General features: G+C 35.8%; 8 protein-coding genes and 4 non-coding genes across 12 annotated transcripts; 6 read left to right on the top strand and 6 right to left on the bottom strand.

The window, feature by feature from the left end:
• Nucleotides 1-4: 4 nt before the first annotated feature.
• On the top strand, nt 5-21,074 carry LOC117792744 (40S ribosomal protein S7). The gene is made up of 6 exons (XM_034632993.1): nt 5-15; nt 5,422-5,428; nt 19,027-19,038; nt 19,325-19,492; nt 19,563-19,895; nt 20,852-21,074. The coding sequence occupies exons 4-6, from the start codon at nt 19,325-19,327 to the stop codon at nt 20,933-20,935; spliced, it is 585 nt and encodes a 194-aa protein (XP_034488884.1). The 5' UTR covers nt 5-15; nt 5,422-5,428; nt 19,027-19,038; the 3' UTR covers nt 20,936-21,074.
• Nucleotides 1,653-5,218, bottom strand: LOC117792742 (CLIP domain-containing serine protease 2-like). The gene is made up of 3 exons (XM_034632992.1): nt 4,849-5,218; nt 4,189-4,785; nt 1,653-1,885 (listed from the first exon to the last, which is right to left on the bottom strand). The coding sequence occupies exons 1-2, from the start codon at nt 5,175-5,177 to the stop codon at nt 4,203-4,205; spliced, it is 912 nt and encodes a 303-aa protein (XP_034488883.1). The 5' UTR covers nt 5,178-5,218; the 3' UTR covers nt 1,653-1,885; nt 4,189-4,202.
• Nucleotides 1,859-2,955, bottom strand: LOC117792741 (phenoloxidase-activating factor 1-like). Its single transcript, XM_034632991.1, has 2 exons — nt 2,536-2,955; nt 1,859-2,483 (listed from the first exon to the last, which is right to left on the bottom strand). Exons 1-2 carry the CDS (start codon nt 2,856-2,858, stop codon nt 1,901-1,903), a joined length of 906 nt encoding a protein of 301 aa, XP_034488882.1. The 5' UTR covers nt 2,859-2,955; the 3' UTR covers nt 1,859-1,900.
• LOC117792745 (cecropin-B-like) lies at nt 8,955-9,355 on the bottom strand. The gene is made up of 2 exons (XM_034632994.1): nt 9,215-9,355; nt 8,955-9,140 (listed from the first exon to the last, which is right to left on the bottom strand). The coding sequence occupies exons 1-2, from the start codon at nt 9,299-9,301 to the stop codon at nt 9,030-9,032; spliced, it is 198 nt and encodes a 65-aa protein (XP_034488885.1). The 5' UTR covers nt 9,302-9,355; the 3' UTR covers nt 8,955-9,029.
• LOC117792748 (cecropin-1/3) lies at nt 10,554-10,891 on the bottom strand. Its single transcript, XM_034632998.1, has 2 exons — nt 10,730-10,891; nt 10,554-10,667 (listed from the first exon to the last, which is right to left on the bottom strand). Exons 1-2 carry the CDS (start codon nt 10,826-10,828, stop codon nt 10,575-10,577), a joined length of 192 nt encoding a protein of 63 aa, XP_034488889.1. The 5' UTR covers nt 10,829-10,891; the 3' UTR covers nt 10,554-10,574.
• On the bottom strand, nt 15,380-15,774 carry LOC117792747 (cecropin-C). Its single transcript, XM_034632997.1, has 2 exons — nt 15,599-15,774; nt 15,380-15,540 (listed from the first exon to the last, which is right to left on the bottom strand). Exons 1-2 carry the CDS (start codon nt 15,695-15,697, stop codon nt 15,448-15,450), a joined length of 192 nt encoding a protein of 63 aa, XP_034488888.1. The 5' UTR covers nt 15,698-15,774; the 3' UTR covers nt 15,380-15,447.
• LOC117792749 (cecropin-C-like) lies at nt 16,754-17,142 on the top strand. Its single transcript, XM_034632999.1, has 2 exons — nt 16,754-16,928; nt 16,987-17,142. The coding sequence occupies exons 1-2, from the start codon at nt 16,830-16,832 to the stop codon at nt 17,077-17,079; spliced, it is 192 nt and encodes a 63-aa protein (XP_034488890.1). The 5' UTR covers nt 16,754-16,829; the 3' UTR covers nt 17,080-17,142.
• Nucleotides 17,960-18,339, bottom strand: LOC117792746 (cecropin-C). Its single transcript, XM_034632995.1, has 2 exons — nt 18,179-18,339; nt 17,960-18,120 (listed from the first exon to the last, which is right to left on the bottom strand). The coding sequence occupies exons 1-2, from the start codon at nt 18,275-18,277 to the stop codon at nt 18,028-18,030; spliced, it is 192 nt and encodes a 63-aa protein (XP_034488886.1). The 5' UTR covers nt 18,278-18,339; the 3' UTR covers nt 17,960-18,027.
• LOC117793084 lies at nt 19,968-20,107 on the top strand. Its single transcript, XR_004618226.1, has one exon. It is a non-coding gene; the product is annotated as a small nucleolar RNA psi18S-1377 (small nucleolar RNA).
• On the top strand, nt 20,119-20,263 carry LOC117793082. The gene has a single exon (XR_004618224.1). It is a non-coding gene; the product is annotated as a small nucleolar RNA psi18S-1377 (small nucleolar RNA).
• LOC117793083 lies at nt 20,301-20,445 on the top strand. The gene has a single exon (XR_004618225.1). It is a non-coding gene; the product is annotated as a small nucleolar RNA psi18S-1377 (small nucleolar RNA).
• Nucleotides 20,471-20,614, top strand: LOC117793081. The gene has a single exon (XR_004618223.1). It is a non-coding gene; the product is annotated as a small nucleolar RNA psi18S-1377 (small nucleolar RNA).
• Nucleotides 21,075-23,244: the final 2,170 nt, after the last annotated feature.

Genomic DNA, 23,244 nt, shown 5'->3' on the forward strand with positions numbered 1-23,244 from the left:
AACTGACGTGTGCCTGTCATAGGAAAATCGCATTTTCTTTTATCTTCATAATCGACAAAACTGGTAAACTGGCAACAGAGCGTTAAATTGTTATTAATTGAAAGTCAAAGTACGTGGTGTAAGTTTTAATTGGATTGCCAGTATACATAGTTACATTAAGATTTATTATAGGAATACAAAATCAAGCAATTTAAAATATATATATACATTTATCCCACAAAAAAAACCTCTACACGAGGTAAAAGTCTAGTGACGAAAGCAATTTCTAGCCCCAAAATTTCTGATATCCAATTTTGTGACGAACAAAATTCAGTTTCATCTAAAAATTTTAAATAAAAATATAAATTAATAAAAAAAAAACAAGCGAAAATTGGCATTGTGCACTGTGAGCAAAAAGGGTGAGCTTCTTTGTACATAAAAATTACTTTTTGCGCAGTGCCGAATGCCAATTTTCGGTTTTTTTTTTTTTAGGACTAAACCTTTCGATCGGTATATAACTTGATCTGATCGGACAGTCGTAGCAAATTTTCCAACTTAGCTGTATATATAGTTAGTCGCCTTTCGCTCCCTTCGTGCTGCTTTCGTCACTAACGCGAACTGCCGTCCGCAGTGATATTTTTATATGGTTTATGTTTAAGAAAATAAATGTGATCTGAAATGTTTAGTTCAAATGTTTCGTTTTTAATTAGATTTAACTAATTGTAATTACAAAAAAAAATATCTTATCAATAGATAGAAAGTCAATGATTAATCGCCCAAACGTCACAATTATTAGCTTATAAGATTGTGACAATTAAGGAAACAGACAGATGGAGGCATCTTCGACCCAATAAAATATATAAATTCAGAATATATTCAGCCATGTGTTCAGAAGCTTCACAGATGGTGAACCCTATGTTTTAAAATCCCAGCAGTATCAGTTTACTATAACGGAACTTACTATATGACTGGCTTAAGATTAAAACCACATAATGTATGATAACATTGTAAGCCATGTTCTTAAATCAGATTTCGTTTTGTTTAGTTAAAAGCTTTAAGATTGCTTGAAATGAGCGAATTCACATCTTTGTGATTTGATTGATACAAATTGGCAGTTTATGACATTTCCACAGAAACTCAATTAAGATTACGCGTGTCATTGGGTTATCATTTCCATATTGTTTGTATGTTGTTCATCAATCTTCTACTTGTTTAATTATTGTACTTCCTATTTCCTTGAAGACAATTAATGTGACTCGCAGAAAGAGGCATGCTTTAAATATCTACAATGTCGTCAATCTTTTCAAAAAATTTCATAGCGATAGGATAATAGTGTCCGGAAGAAATATCAGTAGACTCAAAAATTTATTGTTCTCCCAGTTAAGAATATGTTTTGAGTCGCTACTAGAGATGGGCGCGGGCATTTTCGGGCTTCGTGTCCCGCGGGCCTCTTCAAAAAAGTCACGATTTCACACATACTTTATATATGAATTGGTAAAAAATATTCTTTAAAAATTTACCTTACGCATCGTTATGTTTGTCAAGCTTAATATTAATAATAATAATAATTTTGATTCGCCAAAATTAACAAAGAAAACAATCAGTCAAACATAATAAAAAGACACTCTAAAATATTGTTTGATTTTGGAAAAAAACTAAGAATACAGAAACAATCATTTAACAATATTTTTTATTATATAATAATATTAAGCCGGGCGGAATATTTTTTGAAAATCTGATCGGTTCGGGCCTCAAAAAGAAGGCCCGTGCCCATCTCTAGTCGCTACAAAAAAATTGTATTGACATGTACATAGGAAGAAACTCTGAAGATAAGAGCACAAAACGTGCATGTTTGTACGATGTTATATACCATATATTAGCGAGATTTATTTTTGGTAATATGTTTTCCTTATGTTTTCTATTACATTATCATGTTGATCTCAATCCAGTCACTGAAACTACGCACTCGTGTGAAAACACCAGGGAAAGTAGGTGTGGCACATTCAATGACGCCATACGATACGATGCCTTCAAGAACCATACGTCTGTTTTCGAACTCGTGCATTAGGGGGCCTCCTGAGTCTCCATGGCACGAACCCCTTCCAGAAATACCTGCACAGATCTGGGACTCATCTCTGCGAGTATCATTCAGACATCTGGATTTTGTCCACAATGGAATGGACACAGCACGCTTTGCTATTGAGTCAGCTAGAGACGAAGTTCGACCCCATCCGGTGACTGTTACCCAAGTATCAGCGCTTGGTTCCACTATGTGACTGTTAATGCCAAAAGGCAGACAAATAGGTTTCAATGTGTCCGTAAACTTGATCCTCTTTTTCAGCCTGACTAGAGAAATGTCGTTGAGTATTTTCGTTCTGTCGTTTACCAAGTAATTTTTGTGCACAATTATCTCATCAATGCCAACACGTTGACAATGCTGACAAGTGGAAATACCATAGTCACATTTCTGTCCATTACGAAAGTTTGCCAATCGAACTGCAATGCTGAAGGAAAAATAATATTCAACTGAACAAGAATTATTCCATGACCACTTACAGTTCTCCGTATCCTTCAAAAACTCTGCCAGTCACACAATGGGCCGCCGTCAGTACATAAAGGGAGTTAATAAGGGCTCCTCCGCAGATTCCTGAGATTCCTTCTTTATACTCAAGACTGACCAACCAGCTGAACTCATCTGGCTCGATGACTCCACCACCCACCACACGATTGACACCATACTTTGGGGTTGATCCGCAGTCTTCAGGAAATTTCGACTCTTTCGAGAGTATATCAGGCACCCGATTGGAATTTTCGGAACAACAGTATTTCCGAGGCTGGTTGCATTTATTCAAAGCCCGAACTTTTAGGCTACTTTTCATAAGATCCGGGCATTCAAGCAATGCCACACATTTCTCACTCGATTTGCAAATTCGACTGAGCGTTGAGGCAGCTTGCAGCAGAAGAAGAAATATTATAATTTTATTCATTACGTTCTCGCACTGAATAGAAAATTCGTACTAAAACATAAGGTCCATACCTGTGTTGCCTTTATACTCATTCATATACGAGAGTGGGTTGATCAGTCCTTAGCCTATGTTTGTAAACACCATTTTTATAATAAGAAACAAATTAAGTAAAATTTTAATTTCGTAGGTGCACATACAAAAATGATCAAGAATACATATTCTTTAAATGTGGTGCTTCCTTTCATTCTAATACATACATTTCAACAAATACAACATAGAATTATTAAGTAACGTGTATTAAAATGACTGGAGGTTGTTCTCAATCAAATAAAGAGTTAACCTCTGAAATAAATCACTATTGTGGGGATCTTGACGAGGCTCACTATTTGCATGCATTTTCCTCAAAGGATAGCTATGTTATAAAATAAATGAATTTTCATTTTTTGCTTTCCTACTTGAGCCAATTACTTAAATGCTTACCCTCGCAATTTTTATTATACAGTGCTTCTACTTTGTGAGATAAGAAATGTTATTTAAAGAAATTATTATACCCTGTTAAAGAAATGTATTAACGTTGTGCAATACAGATAGAAGGAGGCTTGAAAGTCCCTAAAAATCAAGACGATGAGAAGAGTTGATATAGCTATGTCCCTTTATCCATTTGATTCTATGCAAATTAGTCTATTAGTAATGTAACAGTCTGAGTAAAATTAAGTACAAGTTCATATAACTGTCATAGGTTCGATTATTCAGAAATTGATTACTGGATTGTGCAAGCGTATCAAATATTCGGTGTTCCGATATATAGTTTCTTTTTTATTTTATATTTATTTTTAGAATAATTATAAAAGTTTAATATGTGACATTATTTTTATACATATATGTTATATTTGTTCATTATCAATAGTCAAGTCTATTCACCTTTCCAAGAACAAACTCAGGATCTAGAGCTAAAGTCATCCAATTAGGTTAGTGGTTTTGAATCGTGCTGTACTTACTATCATAACTATCAGTTTTTAAAACGATTCATCGGAATACAAAATATCTCACAGTTGAGATTTTGTTTTAAATTATAGTTAATTATACACAAATTAGTGATTGACATTGATATAAGTGCAATATCACACAATACCACCACAGTGCAATTTTGTTATTGCATTCATGTTGATGCGACTCTACTATTATGTGTACATATCTATAAAATATGTTGAATAAATCTTAGCGCTGCGATCAATATCGTTATCATTATATTTTCTATTACATTCTTATGTTGATCTCAATCCAGTCACCGAAACTACGCACTCGTGTGCAAACACCAGGAGATGTGAAGGTGGCACATTCCTTACCGCCATACGACATGATGCCTTCAAGAACCATACGTTTGTTTTCAAACTCGTGCATTAGGGGGCCTCCGGAGTCTCCATGGCACGAACCCCTTCCAGAAATACCTGCACAGATCTGGGACTCATCTCTGCGAGTATCATTCAGACATCTGGATTTTGTCCACAATGGAATGGACACGGCACGCTTTGCTATTGGGTCAGCTAGTGACGAAGTTCGACCCCAACCGGTGAGTGTTACCCAAGTATCAGCGCTTGGTTCTACTATGTGACTGTTATTGCCAAAGGGCAAACAAATCGGTTTCAATCCGTCCGTAAACTGAATCCGTTTCGTTAGCCGCAATAGGGATATGTCATAGAGTAGTCGCATTCTGTCGTCTTCCATGTAATCTTTATGAACTATTATCTCCTCAATGGCAATACGCTGAAAATGCTGGCAAGTGGAAGTACCGTAATCACATTTCTGCCCATTTGAAAAGTCTCCAAATCGAACTGCCTTGCTAAAAAAAAAAAATTTTAAAAATTCTAGTAGTTAACAAACTAATAACTCATTGACTACTTACAGTCCTCCCATTTCTCGAATACTGTTGCCAATCACACAATGAGCCGCCGTCAGTACATAGAGCGAATTAATAATAGCACCCGCACAGATCGCAGAGGTTCCTCCTGAAAGAGCATACTCCAGGCTGACCAACCAGCTGAACTCGTCTGGCTCGATGACTCCACCACCCACCACACGATTGACACCATACATTGGAGTTGATCCACAGTCTTCAGGAAATTTTAGTTCTTTTGAGAGTATATCAGTCACCCTATTAGAATTTTCTGGACAGCAGTATTTATTCGGCTGGTCGCACTTGTTCATTGCTCGAACTTCCTGACTGCTTTGCATAAGTTCCTGACATTCAATTAATGCCACACATGTCTCATTCGTGTTACAAGTTCGACCGAGTGTTGAAACAACTTGCAACAAAAGTATTAGTATTATTTTGTTCATTATGTTCTCACACTGAATACTAAATTCATACTAAAGCCTACGATCTATACACGTGTTGCCTTTATACTCATTATTATAATATGCATTAAAGTGTTCTTCTTTGTGAGATTATAAGAGATTGTAGAGATTATTTTCTAAGTCCGATCATAGATTTGTATAATAGTCTCACTTAAATAAAGAGAGATGCGAACTATTTGAATTAATTTGTTCTCCTTAACATGTTAATCAATTTGAAGTTCGTAATAATATTAAATATATATTTATATTTATACCTCTTTAATATTCTTTATAATATAATAATTCCAATATTATTAAAAATGATATAAAATAATATATGCAAATTTTTTAATTATTAACTTATTTTTTTAACTATTGAATTTGTAATTACTTTTGCTCAACTGCTCTTAGTTTAAGTTAAACAAAATAAATAAATAAAACCCGAATTGCTTCAAATCCATCAAGAAAAGAAATTGCGCAATTATTTTTATAGATATTCATAACTATAGATATTCATAAATATGTGAAAAATACTCTTCAGATTTCCAATTGAATTTCTTATGTTTAACATTCATAACTAGGGCTTATCATCCTCACACGATCTGATCTAATTTGATCTGGCGAAAAATCTTATCATTGTGAAGCATTCGTGTGGAAATCGACAGTATTTCAATAATTTCTATTTGTTACACAAGAGTTATGCGACTCAGGGAGGGGACCAGAACGCAGTTCAGTGCCTAAACACAATGCTTGGCTGAATAGTTGTGATAAAAAACATTTTGTGCTTGTGATACAAACAAAGCACAGGCAAAACAATTTCAGTTGTGCCTGAAATGCACCCAAAAGAGCTCGAAATCTATGCGCCTGTTGTCATTGTCATAGTTGTTTCCATTGCTCTTGTTGTTGTTGTGTTTATTAAATTGTTATGCCGTGGCTCGAAAGGGGTGAGGGGTCGCGACAAGGGCGGCCGCTGTCAGGACACAGACTGTGGCTGGTCCTGACCGGATCCGAGTGCCAAGGGGTCGGGCCACCTTTATTAATTTGAACAATGTAATGCGCCATCATCAAGCTGGCCATAAATCTGGCAACGAGCAGGCGACATGTGAGTACCTCAACCGAATTCCATACATTCCATAGAGCAATTGAATTGCGTATGAAATGTACACGTACTCGCAATGCCCTCTGCCCTCTTTCCTTTGGCCCCTGCCCTTAGGACATCGTCATCGTATTTTTCATGCTCGCCTGCTTTCATTCACCCAGTCAGCCATTCATTCAATACTATCTCAAAAAACGAAAAAAGGCGAACAAGTTGGCAAATGTTTAGCGATGGTGCTCACTAGGAGATACCCAGTAACTTGGCGATTGTTATGAAAGTTGTTAGATAGATAGTGAGAAAATTTCAAAATATAACAATGCTGATAAAAAAAAAATACATAAAAAAAATACATAACTTATAAAAATTATCCTTGATAAATCATTTTGCTATAAAAACGTAATTAATCAGTTATAAAATCTCCTCTTAGCTACATATATTAATACTTCGCAGGTAAGTAGATTTCACATGAAAGCAAAAGGCAATTATCTGAATTAAGGTTATATCTATTTGATATACCCTTCTCAATCAGTACAGGACATAAAAAAGAAAAAGAAAAAATGTTTTATAAATTGAATTATTTTGCATTGTTTTCCTTGCCGTTGTTCAGCGAATTTTATTCTTATTTTCCGCCGAAATAGAAAATCTATTTGAAATAATGAAATAAAAGGTTTTTCTATATGATTTATAACGCGTTTAGAATGTTGACTTGAACAAAGGCGGGCTCTGATTGCAGCCACATTGATGAAACTCGCAGAATTGAAGCTGGACGACATTAAATGTCCACTTGGAATATAAAATCTCGGATTAAATTCGTACAGGGATTATAGATTCTTAAATATGATAAATTATGCAGTTAAAATTTACACGAAGGAAAATTGTAATGTTACGCTCGGAGTGCGTGGCACAATTTTCCCATGAAAAAGTCAGTAAATTTTCGGCACGATTTCGTTGAAAGTGCTTCTGACACCCGCCACGCCCCCCTCGAAGGGGCAACATTTTAAAATCGCTGCGAATTGAATTTAAATTTGCTGATTATGTCGACGGTCGGGCTCAAGTAGTGCGAATAATGGTTATATTGAGCCATAAAAGAAATTAAGTCAAACATTATTTTTAGCTGAACCCTCTGCCATTTCCCCTCCTCCCATCATCTGTGAATATTTTGAAATAACTTTCACCACCTTTTTGAACTCAAGTTCGAGTAAATATTATTGATACATCGGCGGCTTCTCAATGGATTGTAAACGCTTGCTGAAGAGGCAGCTTGGGGCAGCCTCGCGGGGTGCCACACACTGCGGCAAATATATGTAGTCGTATCTATTTAGATGCTGCGACGCATATTACAATTTTCAACATATTTTCAAGTGTTGCTGCTGTTGTTTGATGGCCCCATGGACAGCTTATTGATGATTCGCCAGGATTTGCGCGCCGGATTTATGAAATTTTACAATCCTCGCAACGGGCGGGCGTCAGGAAGTTGTTAAATTACTTGTACGACGAGATGTTGATGTGCGCAGCATTTTCCATCTTTCTTTCATTTTTTTGTAATTTAAAAATGATTATTACTTAAGCGCAGAGCAGGCGGGGAGAGAATGAAGAAATCAATGCATAAATTACAAAGAGGCAGATGGAACCTGATCTTTATTGTTATTCAAATGCATTGACAGTGGCGTTCTAATCAGAGCATTTGCGGCGCTCAAATGATAATGATTGACTGCTACTTGTGCCGCCTAAGCCGTCAATAATTCAGACCATGTGCCGCGGGTTCTACGAGTTTTACAACCATCGACGACGCCGTCGGCGATTGCGAGGACATTAAAAAGTCTCGCCAGGATGCGCGGATTGTCATTCAAGCTGTCGATTTCCCAGGCGAATTGCCCTAAGCCGATGGAGATGCCATGTAATTAGGCGTCTCTATTCGTATTCGAAGTTGTACTCGTATTTAAATTCAATTCGATTGCTCACTTTTAAAAATGGAAAGGTAATCCACCAAGTATTTTCCCCTCAATTCCTATCTTCTTCCTCGCCACTCGACTTGCTTACTTTAATGCAAACCATATACCTATTTATTTTCCGATAATTTAATGTAAACTTTGTGGTCACGTGTCCACAACTTCTGGGGCAAGTAAATCAAAGCAAATTACAGCAACACACATGAGGCACAGTGAAACCTCCTTCAACCCAACCCCTGAGATTCACAAGTGTTTTGACATTTTAGCGCGTTTTATGTTCAAAATGACCAGCAACAGAGACAACAGTCGGCGGGTTTTGGGTATAGGCCAAGGGCCAAATGGCAAAGGGTCTATTACCAAGGGAGCTCTTACACTTGTGCAATTGGTGGAAGGTTACATCTACTGTGAGAACTATTCTGAGGCACCACTCGGTGGCATAACAACCCTGTGAACAACTCAAACACCAACTGTACGTAAATATGAGTATGTAAATGTAAATGGGTATTTCAATAATACTCGTACTTATATGAAAGTAATATAATAAGTACCGAATTAAATCCTTTTCATAGTAAAGTATGAGTATGTTATCCAATCTATACGATATTTGTAGATTAAATAAAGAACATATCCTTAAATCATGAATTTTGTTTGCAAGCTTGTTTATTTTATATATTACCGAGTTCACAATAATAAGTATTTTGTTATTTAAGAACTGTTTTCGTTTATGTCTTTAAACTTTTCTGCCACATCTGCTCCCTTTTGAGCAATGTCAAGAACCTGATTTGTGGCATCCCGTACGTGTTGACCAACGCGCTCCTGAAATATGTAAAAAACGGAAGGATAAAATTTATAATATATATATACAAGCCTATTTAACAAGTGGAACTTACGAGGTCTTTCCAAAAATCAGCCTTAGTGTGACCAATACTAATTGCTAGTATAAGGCCAATAAAGAGGAAGATCTTTTTGAAATTCATAATAAGCTTTGAAACAGAACTCGGAGTGTTTACTTCTTCAGTTGAAGCCGGCAGACTGATGACTGAAATGGTCGAAAGCAGCTGCTTTTATATCAAAAATCATCATACTGTATTCTACAAAAAGTGAATTTTAATTGACAAACAGGTATAAACTTGATCCGCAAACATTGTTTGGGGAAACGGTTATTTTTGTGAATCACTTGGAAATTACTTAATGACACCTTTCTGTTGTGATACATATTATATATTCAGACACGTTTTATAAATCTCTAATAATATAAAATATAATTTGCATCATACTGATTGCAAGTATTACCAAAACTGGTCTGCAAATTCAAGTTCCAAAAAATGCGAAATTTCCCTCTACGTAATAAGTATAGAAATTACGATTAAATTAATTCATTCTTAACAAGTTTGTTCTCAGTCGATACCCCGACTATAGGATAGTCACTACATACTTTTAGGCGCTTAGATATTATACCAACTTTAAACGTTCGTTTTGCCCGGATTTGTTGTGATTAAATACGATAATGGATAATGAAAATAGATAACTTTAGATACAAATTCAAAAGCATTTGTTTAAATACATTGTCTGTGAAGGCTTTGCTCCGAATTGTGTGCCAAATTTGGTAGTCCTATCTCTCTGAGATCGATATGCTTATACAGACGCCCCGACGGACTTGGCTATATAGACTCGGCTGTTGATGCTAGTCAAAAATATATAATTACCGGTAGTTAAGCCTGACTTAAGCTATTAAACAACGAAAGCAACCAAAAGTATACATTACACGAGAGATTTGATAGAAATTCGCACTGTAATCTAAACTCGAAAACCCGCCTGGCAATTTCTATACTTGAGTGAACATCAATAAGTATGTTTTTACTCGAACGTAAGATAATGTATGTATGTATTGGAACAGACTTTGGTTTTGCGACTCTATTTAAAATAAGGCTCCGGAAATAATATTTTTTTATAAAAATGTAATTTATAAACCATCATGAGGTCAGCTGCTCATGTTATACTACTATGTTATATTATTATATAACACTTTATTTAGTTAGTTTATTAAGTGTACCAAGATATTTCTTCAAGACTGCAAGTCTAATCTGGCATTATTTTTATTATGATTTCTGATTAATAGTCTAAACTAAATTACAAATATGGATAAACAGAATATATTTAATTTTGGGTAAGTATATTTATTAAGCCGAAGTACTTAAGTTATATAAATAAATACATTAATTATTAATATTTTATAATATTTTAATATCCTTAGCCTCTGGCAGTGGCGGCCACATTCGCAGCCTGTTGTGCAATTCCCAATCCCTGAATGGTCGCATCCCTAGTGTGCTGGCCAATGCGTTCCTGTTAAGATAAAAAAGATCGTAAGAAATCGTTCATATTAAGAAAACACTCAAGAAACTTACGATTTTCTTTCCAATCTTCTTCAACCAACCGGCCTCAGATTGACCTAAGCTGATGGCCAGGATGAGAGCGACGAAGATAAAAACCTTGTGGAAGTTCATGTTGAAATGTGAGTTTTCTGGATTTTTGCAAGTTGAGACTTAAGCTTGCAGCTGGAACTGTGTGACTGATGATTTCTGAGAGCCGACACAGCGCCTTTTATACCTTTGGTCATACAAGTAAACAGCTCACCGATGCTGATAAGCTTCCTACTGAGACAAAGCAGAGCGTTGGCGGTCCGGGGACTTTTTCTGGCATAAAAAGTACAAAACAAAGAAAGGCAATACCAAAAACCATTTGAATCATAAGCCATTGTAATTATTTATGTCAATTTATTACTACGATCAGATCATCTATTTGGAAATGGGTGAAGTACAAATAAATTAAGTTAGATTGGCTAATAAAGTAATTTTTAAATGGATATTCCTATGCTATCATAACCGGCCGGAAATGGCTTAAGTGGACTTGTATAATTCAACATTTTGAATAGATTTATATTCTTTTACACAGCCATTTTTGTTTCAATTAAAGCTTACATTCATTTCATATAGGCTGACAGAGTTTCTACCACAATTTAAATTGTATTAGATGGAAATAGTACCATTAGTCAAACTTATGAGATCTGAGGAAAGGTAAATATTCTATTAATAGTGTTTATAATAATATAACTAATATCTTATCTAAGCGCATTGTCTTCAGGGCGTATTAAAAAAATCAAAAATTGTGATTTTGGTCTTGTTAGCACGTGTACTTTGACAACTGAGAAGATCTTGAAACTGGGGCTCCCATCTTGTATTTTTGTATAAAACTCCACAGCTCCCAAAAAAATGTAAGCCAGTATAAAATTTATTCATCTGAATCTTTCTGCTAACTGTTGCACCTGTTTGTTTGATGTATGATGTATCATTTAGTTTAACGCGTTGGACAAATCTACACATGGGACAAATCTTTAACAAGAAAATATTTATGTTCTCAAATATAAACCAAGTTCATTGTTTTCTTTTTGTTGAATTTTGAACCTTTGAGAGATACTTGAGATATTTGCCAAGAATAAAGCCATTCTGTACTAGTCCAAGTCAAACAAACTTAGATAAGCAAAGTAAAGGCAATTGATTTTTCTAAAGTCTTTCGAAATTTCGAAAGCTCTACATTTTGTCCAGCTGTACATTTTCAGAATATTGTTGTTAATGTAATTATAACTATTTGTGCGAGAAATAGGTTTGATGGATGAACTATAGGCTCAGAAGGGGGCAAAATAGACCCAAAGGGTCGGAGTGCAGTTTTCCCCTCTACAATAATAATAATAATAATTATAACTATTTGCGAATCAAATGCAGAAAAGCACAACTGTACTCATGATTGTGGTGCAAGTTTGCTTGCCACACGCTCGGGGTAAGGCACTCAAACACATAGACACACACACACACGCACACGCACTATCAACCACCAAAAATGTGACTTTAATTTTTGCTATAAAAAAAGCAACAGCATCAAGGGATTTAATATGAGTAGAGCAAAGACAACAAATGAATTAAATCAACACAAGACAAACACAAAGATAGGCTAGAATTGAAATAGGAGGATATGCGCATTGTCAGGATATGCCACTAATTTCCTTAACAAGTAAAAGCGCTTTACGGTTCTGGGTTCTGACTTCAGCCAGCCCTACCCTATTCTTCACTCCCTTCCCCATCCCTTTCAGCTCTTCGGCGGCATCCCCCGTCGAACCAGTTGACAGCAGAGTCTAAGTTTGCTGTACGTTGCTTTCCGGCTCTGTTGCTGTTTTTGTTGCGAGGCATTTGGTAAAATGTAAATAAAATCGCTCGAATTAACCGCTGAGTGACAGGCACAACCGAAAGCAGCCACCCAGGACTACAAGTATATGTCATAACTGCCACATTCCAGGCACCAACTCTGACTTCAACTCCTGCTCCAACTCCAACTCTGACTTTTTAGAGATACACTCGCATAATGAGGCAAATTCTGGTGAAAGACTTTGAGCGCCCAGAGAAGCATAACTAAGACAATAAATGCAACTGGTTTTTGTCAGCATTTTGCATATCTCAGCAGGGGTTCTTACGTAGAAACTTTTCTAACAGAACTTGATACTTTTGAAGGAATCAAGTCAATGAATGAATGAGAAGAAATATACTCTATAATAAAGTTTGAATAAAAATGACAAAATATTAGCAACACCAGTTTAATACCAGATCTTAGCATTATCATAGACTTTGAATTTGAGCAACTGAAATTATATTTTTAATGCAGGTAAATATTAAGTTAAGCCTCCCTCGACCTAAGTCTACTTAAGACAAAAAAAATATATATAATAATCTGCAGCCTTGACCACGCTGACCTATTCAAGATTAAATGAATACAATCTATTAATCAGGTGTATGAATAGACTTAATAATAACCATAATGAGCTAAATATTTGATTATAACGTAGAAATGAGAACTGAATAGTATTCATAAAACAATAAAAAGACCTGGTAATAAGTGGGGTATATTAAGCGATTTAGATCTATTTCTGCAATAAGGTATACAGATGTGCTGACGTAAAGCTATGTCTTGTTTGCTTCCCTTAACAGTTTATTGTTTTCTTTATTGCACTGCTCAATGTCAAGCATATTTCATTTTTAATTGAGAACAATCTACCTATACACACCCCTTTATGTATTGGTATACCAACAACTAGGCAAACAACAATAACGCGGGGAACTTTACTCAAGACGCCTGCAAATGGAATCGCCGGGATTCACATTTGATTCGAATGCAGGTCGAGAGTAAAAGACAGCAGAACAGAGCACAGCTGAGCTGATTACTAGGAAGAGACACTGATAAAGCTAGATGGCAACAGAATCAAAGCAAGTACAGCTATATACAACAACAACCATATTAAAAAAAAGAAATAAAACCTGATATTGAGGTGCTTTCAATTACGTGTTTGCTCGCTGATCAGTCACTGTCGTCGTCATTGTCATCAGAGAGAAACCTGAAAGGTCAGTGGCATATTCATGTCGTGGTTGTTTTTACAAATTAGTAAAAACCCAAGCAAGTTTTCATTCATAAATTGCTTTGTAGTAAATGTTTGTATATCATGCACTTGTTGTTGTTATCATTGATGTGGATTTGATTGTGATTGTTGTATTCGTATGAACATGACAAACACGGTAGTTACTCGACAAAACCACTTTCTATGACTAGATTAAGGGATTAGCTTTTTGAGAGAACACCGAAATACCGGGAAATCTAACTGAGATATTTTAATGTTAGAACACTTGTTATACACATTATGAAGATGACGTCCAAACAAATGATTTAATATTTTTGTGATAAATGTTTCTGGGGAATACCGTCTGTAAGGAAAAATACATGTCAAGATACTTGTCCATAATATCTAATCTATAAAATACTTAATTAGCTGATGAATATTCAAATGATTCCCAGAAAAATGTTTGATGTCAAAGCGTTTTTTTCCAAGCGTGGATCGCATTTCTGTACTTTTTGGACAACAAAATCCCCGTCCTATAAACATTAATCTTTTGTCTCTTGTCTGTCAATAAAGGTACATGTGGCAGCCACAGCCAGCGGCAAAAGACTTAAAATAAATGCCAAAGTAATTTTTAAATTAATTTGAGTAATTTCGAATAAAAGACTATTTACAGGTGTGATTCTAAAATGTCTAGAGTTTTTGAAGAGAATTGCTTTTGAAAACAACAGTTCGAAATGTCGGTGTTCCTCAAATGTCAGAGGTTTAGTTTTTTCGAACATATTTTCGAAGTCAAATAAAATCGGCTTTCTTCTAGCTTTAACAACATTTTTAGGTTGAGAAATATTTTATATAATTATTTTTAACAAATAAAAAGGGATTTTATGCATTTTTATTAAAATTAAAAATTATTTTATTTGAATTCAATAATTATTTCTCTTTGTGAAATCTCTCAACAATTTTTTTTACATTTGAAAGCAATGCTTGCTTGTTTTGCTTTTGGGTTGCTCCGGCGCTTTTAGAGATTTGTACAACACCTCTGTTAATAAACTTTTACCTTAAGCTGCTAAGAATATTTAACTCTTGAAAATATTTCTGGCTATGGCGCTTCGTCGTCTGCTCGCTTTGCTCCTTTCTATAGATTGTCCGTCTATCCGTCCGTCCGTTCGTCCTTCTGTCCGTCTGTCCGTCCGTGTGAGACGGACAGAGACTATAAAAGAAAAAGATATGAAACTAGACTACAAATGCGTTAGAGCAGGTCAAGTTTGTCTTACATTTTTAACACGCCCCCTTCCGTCCCCGCAAATCGCGAAAAACCGACTGTTCGTCTGTATAAACAAAAGGATCTCAGAGACTAAAAGAGATAGAATAAACAAATTTGGCACATCGATCTCTATAGACCCCACGCAGATCAAGTTTGTTTCAGATTTAAGCCACGCGATATTATTAGATTAGATTTTTTATGATGGATTCAAATGAAATAAGAAAACTTTGATTACTTATTTATTACTAAACAAATGTATCTTTGTATATTTTCCTAAATATATGTTTGTATGTACAAAATTAATGTGATTTGTTTGTATTTTATAATTAAGTTTGAAAAAGTGTATTAATTTTTTTTAACATTAATATTTACAATTGTTTGTGTTTTAATAAATAATGTTTAATAAATAAATAATAATTATAGTCTTAACCCCTGGCGGTGGCGGCCACATTTGCAGCCTGTTGGGCAATTCCCAAGCCCTGAATGGTGGCGTCCCGAGTGTGCTGGCCAACGCGTTCCTGTAAGGATCAGATCATAAGTAATTGCATACACTATAAAAATTTTCAGTGAACTTACAAGTTTCTTGCCAATCTTCTTCAGCCAACCGGCATCAGATTGACCCAAGCTGATAGCCAGGATGAGGGCGACGAAGATGAAGATCTTATTGAAGTTCATGTTGAGCTATAAGTTGTGTGTATTCCTTGGAAACTGGACTGAAGCTGTTGTTGCTCTTACTGAAGCTGTGTGACTGATGACTTGACTGGGTGCCGACGGCACGATGCTGATAAGCAGTGACCGCAGAGTATGGAATCGTTGACTAGCATTCCCTTAAAGGGGATTTTTTCAGAAAAAAGTACTGAATGCTTGAGTCTTTCAAAAAAAAGAACCAAATGTAAATGAATTGTTAAAGAAGGAAATATTATGTATATTACATAAATATACACTTTTTAACTTATGATTAATGGTATCTACTAAAGCTTTTTAAATTTATTTCTATATTTAAGTTAAATTCATATTGGCTTAACAAATCACGGAAGAACATAAAAGAATTGTATGCTTAATATTATAATAAGATAACGTTATTTTAATTTTATCCCACCAAAATCCCAAAATTCAAATATATAACTGACTTTTATTCTATTATTATTATAGAAAGTGGTCAGTGGCATATTCATGTCGAAGTGTAGAAACACAATAGAAAAGCCCCGGGTAAGTTTTCATTCATAAGTTACTTCGCAGTAAATGTTTGAAATTCACTCAGATGTTGTTGTTTCCACTGCTGTTGGTAGTAAACTCGTATAAAGCATGACAAACATGTTTGGTGGTTACCCGACAAAACCACTTTCGATGACTATATTAGAGGAATTGCTAATTTATAGAAGATTGAAAAACTGAGATTTCTCAATGAGTCTGTTTGATAGAATACTTTTTGTGCACTTTGTGAAGCTGACGTTTAAGCAAATGATTCAATATTGTTATAGTTTATAGTTACTGTATTTGGTAAACCTTTCGTTATAGAAAATAGGCAATTTTGTCCACTGTTTCCAATCATCAATATTTAATTAGCTGATGAATATTAAAATGATTCGAAAAATTATGTTTGATGGTAATCCGTTTTTCCATAACTTTGTACTTTTGGCCAAGCAAAATCCCCGTTGAAGATACATGGATCTCTTTCTTTGAATAAAGGTAACTATAAAAAGTAAGATCCAGCCAAACAGTTCATCAGTCGCTCAAGCTTAGTTGCAGTATCAACAGCTCAAGTTTATATTCATTTTATTCACTCCAAGTAAATATTAAGCTCAACATGAACTTCAATAAGATCTTTATCCTCGTCGCCCTCATTCTGGCCATTAGCATGGGCCAATCTGAAGCTGGTTTGTTAAAGAAACTTGGCAAGAGAATTGTAAGTCACTTTAATGCATAATGAAATCTTTAACTTATAATCATTTTCATGTTGACAGGAACGCATTGGCCAACACACTCGGGATGCCACCATTCAGACATTGGGAATTGCCCAACAGGCTGCGAATGTAGCAGCCACTGTCAGAGGCTAAATATTAAATATAAGTTTATAATAATTTATTAATTAAGGTTTTATTTATTCAATTAAAGTTATAACAAAAAAATACTCACTATAATAAAATACACAACTTGGATATATACTTTATTTAAATTATTTATAAAAAGTTTTAATTTTGATTAGCTATAAAATCTTTCTATATAAATGAGATGTTTATAAGTCATTAATTGATTCTGAATCTAATCTCAAACTGGAATAATGCAATCTACTCGACACAAGATTGCCTAGATGTATGACATCTGATGTAAGCCAATCGTTATCATCTGACAAAAATCATTATTATTTTATTTTATTTTGAGTGTGCTTCATTTAACATTTTCTTAAAGTAGTGCAGAATATTTATACTGAACGTATTCAATTGGCCTTCTGAGCTTAATAAAATCTGCTCGGAACAAGTGGACTGAGCTATAGCTGTTAGATTTTGATTGATTCAGACATCTGCAGAAATTAAAAAAGAAATTAATCATTTTCCATTTACATGAAACAAAAAGACTTCTTATTCTTTAGATGTATATACTTTTAATAAAGTATTGCAACAAAATAAGACTCATAAAATAATTATTTTTCTGATGTTTGTTTTTGTTAACAAGGGGTAGACGAGCTAAGCGAGCAGGGCGCGGCTTGTTTTTAAAATACAATTTATAATGATTACAGTCTCTGATTTATAGTTGTGTCACTTTCAGATGACATGAAACTGCAAAACAATTATTTGCACTTTTTACTTATATTTTCTTTATTCAAATATAATTATAAATGTATTTGAGTACATTAGGTGTGAGATTACTGCTATCAGTTATTTTACAGTTGTTTTATTTTGTGTGTTTTTGAGAAACATATATTATTTTGTTCGATACTTTATATTTACAATATGTATTTTATAGACTTATTTAATAATTTTAATAAATAATTAATATATAAATGGTTAACCCCTGGCGGTGGCGGCCACATTTGCAGCCTGTTGGGCAATCCCCAAGCCCTGAATGGTGGCGTCCCGAGTGTGCTGTCCAACACGTTCCTGTAAGGATCAGATCATAAGTAATTGCATACATTATAAACATTTTCAGTGGACTTACAAGTTTCTTGCCAATCTTCTTCAGCCAACCGGCATCAGATTGACCCAAGCTGATAGCCAGGATGAGGGCGACGAAGATGAAGATCTTATTGAAGTTCATGTTGAGCTAGAAGTTGTGTGTATTCCTTGGAAACTGGACTGAAGCTGTTGTTGCTCTTACTGAAGCTGTGTGACTGATGACTTGACTGGGCTGCCGACGGCACTTTTATACCGCAAGCGTCCCATCGATGCTGATAAGCAGTGACCGCAGAGTATGGAATCGTTGACTAGCATTCCCTTAAAGGGGATTTTTTCGAAATATATGAGTATGTCATATAAAAAATGTAGTGAAATTGATAAAGTGGGGGAATATTATGCATGTGTGTATGTATTTAAGCGTGTGCATTTTTTTATTCTTTCATATTTGAGCTTGATTCTTTTATAGCTATTTTCAGCTGTGTCAATAAAGAATTTAAACAATATTCTAATTTATACCAGTTGATATTTTCCTAACATTAAGTGAAAGTAAGTATATGCACATAAATTTGTAAGTAAAAGTCGCTTTTTTAATACAATTAAATTTAAATAATTTAATATATTATATCTTATATATTTCAGATATCCCTTTTGTGATATTGCATAGGATTAATATTAATATTTTATTTTATAATTCAAGTTTTTAATAGCCTTTTATTATATTTTTTTGTTTTTGTTCAAAAACAACCAAAAATTTAAAAGCACACTGGCGCCATCCATCGGCAAGCGCACACACCAAAATGTCGCGGCCAACTTCACGTTGAAAGCAACCCTGCGTGCCTATGACTTTTGCACAGTTCAGTGTCACAGCGTCGACTTCCTTTCCTGTCAAAATAGTCGACAAAGGTTGGTGTAAATTTTCTGTGAACGCCTTGAAAAAGTCGAAAAATCAACGCAACATGCAACGCAAAGCCAAAAATGAATGAGAAAATGTTTAAAATGTATAATACTAATTAAAATGCCACAAAGTGCGGAATAAAAAGCGTTCAAAGAACGCCGATGTGAAACGATTGCAAAAAGTTGACGGCAACTTGCAATGGGAGTTAAATTGTAATTTGCGGCAATGCTGTTGTAGTGTGTTGTTTATTGCATTATTTCAGCATATTTAAAGTTGCATTCACTCGCTTTTCAGATGGCTATCGGCTCCAAGATTATTAAACCCGGCGGCTCGGACCCCGATGAGTTCGAGAAGTCGATTGCCCAGGCGCTGGTTGAGCTTGAGGCCAACAGCGACCTGAAGCCCTACCTCCGTGATCTGCACATTACCCGTGCACGCGAGATTGAGTTCGGCAGCAAGAAGGTGAGTGTTGTTGTTGTTGCTACTGTTAAGTTGGACTAATCTTTCTCTTCTTGTGTGTGTGTGTGTGCAGGCCGTCATCATCTACGTGCCCATTCCACAGCAGAAGGTGTTCCAGAAGATCCAGATCATTCTGGTCCGTGAATTGGAGAAGAAGTTCTCCGGCAAGCACGTTGTCGTCATTGGCGAGCGCAAGATTCTGCCAAAGCCAACCCGTAAAGCGCGCAACCCGCTGAAACAGAAGCGTCCACGCTCCCGTACCCTGACCGCTGTGTACGATGCCATCCTTGAGGATCTGGTCTTCCCCGCTGAGATCGTGGGCAAGCGTGTCCGCGTCAAGCTCGACGGCTCTCAGCTGGTCAAGGTGCACTTGGACAAGAACCAACAGACCACCATTGAACACAAAGTAAGTGTGGCATCTCTTTCTACATATATTCATCATCATATTTAACTCTGCAGTGTCGTGTCGGATTCGGTTTTGTCCCCGTGTTATTTGCGGCGCGTTCTTTAAGCGCCGTGATTGTCAAAGGGGACACATAGTAACATAGCCAATAACTCGTTATTGCGCGCCATCAACGCATCCTTGCGGGCGCACATCTCCATATATTGGCCACATTTTGATATCGTCACCGTTCTTGTGTTATTCGCTGAATTCGTCTCCTCGTTCAGCGATTGTCAAACAGAACGCACAGTAAACTTTAAATCAGTTTACTCCACATTGTTGAGCCTATTAAAATGCCAAGGCTGCTACATAACTTATCGCTGTTTACATGCATCCTTAAGTAATCCTCACTAGATATAGATACCTTTACCGTTCTTGTGTTATTCGCTAAATTCGTCTCCTCGTTTAGCGATTGTCAAACAGAACGCACAGTGAACTTTAAATCAGTTTACTCCACATTGTTGAGCCTATCAATATGCCAAGGCTGCTACATAACTTATCGCTGTTTACATGCATCTTTAACTATATTGAAACCTTTACCGTTCTTGTGTTATTCGCTGAATTCGTCTCCTCGTTCAGCGATTGTCAAACAGAACGCACATGAATCACCAGACCCGCTTACTCCATAATGTCGAGCTGACTTTAGTCTATGGCTTTGACATTACTAAATGCCGGTCACATTCACATATCCGACACTCAGATACAGTTCATTTGCCCCCGCCTATTTGCCTCCCAAGGGCCGTTTTGTGCCTGGTGCCTTGGGACTTCCTACATCGGCGGAAAAATAAACAAACCCGTCGAACCAAATCTTGTTGCAACTAATCATGTTGCAGCAAATAGTTCGACTGTTTTACACTAATAAATTTGTTTATAATTTCGATAAGTTGATCTAATCTTTGAACTTGTTTTCTCATCTTTAGGTTGACACCTTCACATCGGTCTACAAGAAGCTTACCGGCCGCGATGTTACCTTCGAATTCCCAGACAACTACCTGAATGTCTAGAGAGTTTTCCGCAGTCGGCGACTTCGTGCTAATTCAGTTCATTAACGGGAAGTAACAACAAATTCTGGCGCTTTCTTTTACATGAGCTGAAGAGCGTAACGTCAACTAAATAAAACATTAAACATTTTTAAAAATTAAATTATATTGTTTTAAATATGTGAACGCCTTTGAAATTGGATCAAACTTGAGGTTAGGCATTAAATGTAATTTAATCTTAGACTGCACCAACTCATTAAGGATAATTTGTTAATTTCTTGGCGCTTAACTTTTACTTTGATGTAAGCGAACTTCTTTTGATTAAGTGCAACCATAAAAAGGCTTCGTAGAATCAACCTGATTATATATCTAACACCACGTGTGTGGGTAAACATCCTTTTTCCCCAGGCGACATGTTCCATGTGGAGTTTGAATGTGCGTTTAATTAAAAAGTGTGTGTCGCATATTTATTGGATTCACTTTGTAACTTTTTTGTGAATTCCCCCTCACCTCTCCCTTTGTAGAACAAACATTTGTGGTAGCGATGCGTGAAATCTTTGCCACACATGTGCGTAAAGGGGTTAATCCTGCGGCTGACTGGCGGGTGTATTTTTCTACTCGAGTCGTCTCATTTACATGCGCCGATTGTAATTACAACTCATGTGGGAGACGGTAATAAATATTTTGAATAATCACGTGTGCCACTGTCGGAAGGAAGGGTGTAATTTAAGTGGAATGAGGTGGTAGCTTGTCAGACAAAAGGGATTAATGCTAAAGTATAATATGAGAATAAAGAGTGGACGAAGATTGTGCTCTCTAAGTAAGTTGACTTGATTAATGATCTGAGCCTGTCTGTGAGTGTTGCCAACTTTTGAGAGGAAAAATTGCTGCAACTGGATGGAATATTAATTAAATTGTTAATTTTTTGCCAACAAAATTCTAAACTAAATTTGAATTGCGCGCCGTTTGCGTTTCAGCTCCGTGGTGAATTATATTTTTTAAAAGTTGAGTAAATCTTTTGGTTTGCAGCACCACTAATTTTTTATGGTGAAACTCGCCACCATTGATTTTCAACACATTGGTTTGTGTCTTTACTTTGTCAACTAGCAAGGACTTGAGCCATTCAACGCATTAGCAGAGCCTACTTGGCTAGTAGATATCCTGTATGATAAACAAATTAAACAAACAAAAACGCAAAGTAGATAAACTAATGACATTTTAGAATCAGTTTTTGTTTAAGCTCACTTTTCTTTTAAAACAAAATAAAACGCAGTGAAAACTTTTGTAATATCGGACTGCTAAATAAATGTAACTGGAATTTTCTATTATACTTAACATCTACTAAAGAACTGAGACCACAAAAAACAACAAAAATTGCCATTTTGATATTCGATTTGATTCAACAATGTAATCACGCAATACAACAATTTCGAAATGTTCAAACAAAGCCAACACTAATAACACATACCATATAAACTACCCCAAGGACTAAGGACATGGCTTTGGCCTCGCAATTAAAATGTCTGCTGGCTGGTCAGCTAGAATGTTCCCTTTAAAACGTAGACAGGCCAATGTCCACGCTATATAAAAATGGGTTACATTTGATTTTCTTGTTGTTTGTCTCGTTGTCACTGCAGTTGTATGTTTTGATTGATGGTCAGGCAGTCCTCCCAGCACGGGGTATTTGGCTGTCTGACCCATTCGATTATTCTGCCTTAAACAATAATTACAAGTCGTCGATTGATATCTATGGCATTTTATCTAAATGGATCCAGCGGGAGCAATGATTACGTGTATATATTATTTATGTATTCGGCCAAATTGTCTGAGTATTTGGTCAATTTATCGAGTGACCTTGTGAAAGGATTTCCAGCATTTTGCAAAGCATATCGATTGGATTAGTTGAATGTCAGTCCCGCGGATCTAATTAAAGTTCTACACACATCTAATGCTCGGGGAATTTACAGCCACTATGTATGTAAATTTTATTTGGCATGTGATTAGCGGAAAATGTTTATGGTTGACATCTAGTCAGAGTTGTCCTCCAGCTCGTATGGTGCGGTCAGAGGGAGAGATGAAGATGGCGAACTATTGAGTAAAGTGAAAATTATGTCATCACATCGACCCATGAGTCAGTTTTCCTAAAACTTGCCTTACAGTCTAAGTATACCCTGTAACGACTTGTTATTAGTAAATAGCAGATACAACTATATACTTATAAAGCTTATCATCTTATCAATGGGCCCGAAAGTGATTGTCCCTTCAAATTGTAGGCTCATATCGCGTGTTTACCACACCGCAAATGCACAGCTGTGTCAACAACAACTCTTCAA

Source organism: Drosophila innubila (assembly GCF_004354385.1).
Source record: "Drosophila innubila isolate TH190305 chromosome 3R unlocalized genomic scaffold, UK_Dinn_1.0 2_E_3R, whole genome shotgun sequence".
NCBI lineage: Eukaryota > Metazoa > Arthropoda > Insecta > Diptera > Drosophilidae > Drosophila > Drosophila innubila.

Bases quoted from the DNA above. Each gene is read 5' to 3' on its own strand.
- LOC117792741 (XM_034632991.1), bottom strand. From the start codon at position 2,858: ATGAAAAGTAGCCTAAAAGTTCGGGCTTTGAATAAATGCAACCAGCCT. The intron at 2,484-2,535 runs GTAAGTGGTCAT...TTTTTCCTTCAG, and splicing joins TTTGAAGGATACGGAGAACT to CATTGCAGTTCGATTGGCAA.
- LOC117792742 (XM_034632992.1), bottom strand. From the start codon at position 5,177: ATGCAAAGCAGTCAGGAAGTTCGAGCAATGAACAAGTGCGACCAGCCG. The intron at 4,786-4,848 runs GTAAGTAGTCAA...TTTTTTTTTTAG, and splicing joins ATTCGAGAAATGGGAGGACT to CAAGGCAGTTCGATTTGGAG.
- LOC117792745 (XM_034632994.1), bottom strand. From the start codon at position 9,301: ATGAATTTCAAAAAGATCTTCCTCTTTATTGGCCTTATACTAGCAATT. The intron at 9,141-9,214 runs GTAAGTTCCACT...TACATATTTCAG, and splicing joins CTGATTTTTGGAAAGACCTC to GAGCGCGTTGGTCAACACGT.
- LOC117792748 (XM_034632998.1), bottom strand. From the start codon at position 10,828: ATGAACTTCCACAAGGTTTTTATCTTCGTCGCTCTCATCCTGGCCATC. The intron at 10,668-10,729 runs GTAAGTTTCTTG...TTATCTTAACAG, and splicing joins AGAAGATTGGAAAGAAAATC to GAACGCATTGGCCAGCACAC.
- LOC117792747 (XM_034632997.1), bottom strand. From the start codon at position 15,697: ATGAACTTCAATAAGATCTTCATCTTCGTCGCCCTCATCCTGGCTATC. The intron at 15,541-15,598 runs GTAAGTTCACTG...TGATCCTTACAG, and splicing joins AGAAGATTGGCAAGAAACTT to GAACGCGTTGGCCAGCACAC.
- LOC117792749 (XM_034632999.1), top strand. From the start codon at position 16,830: ATGAACTTCAATAAGATCTTTATCCTCGTCGCCCTCATTCTGGCCATT. The intron at 16,929-16,986 runs GTAAGTCACTTT...TCATGTTGACAG, and splicing joins AGAAACTTGGCAAGAGAATT to GAACGCATTGGCCAACACAC.
- LOC117792746 (XM_034632995.1), bottom strand. From the start codon at position 18,277: ATGAACTTCAATAAGATCTTCATCTTCGTCGCCCTCATCCTGGCTATC. The intron at 18,121-18,178 runs GTAAGTCCACTG...TGATCCTTACAG, and splicing joins AGAAGATTGGCAAGAAACTT to GAACGTGTTGGACAGCACAC.
- LOC117792744 (XM_034632993.1), top strand. From the start codon at position 19,325: ATGGCTATCGGCTCCAAGATTATTAAACCCGGCGGCTCGGACCCCGAT. The intron at 19,493-19,562 runs GTGAGTGTTGTT...GTGTGTGTGCAG, and splicing joins TTGAGTTCGGCAGCAAGAAG to GCCGTCATCATCTACGTGCC. The intron at 19,896-20,851 runs GTAAGTGTGGCA...TCTCATCTTTAG, and splicing joins AGACCACCATTGAACACAAA to GTTGACACCTTCACATCGGT.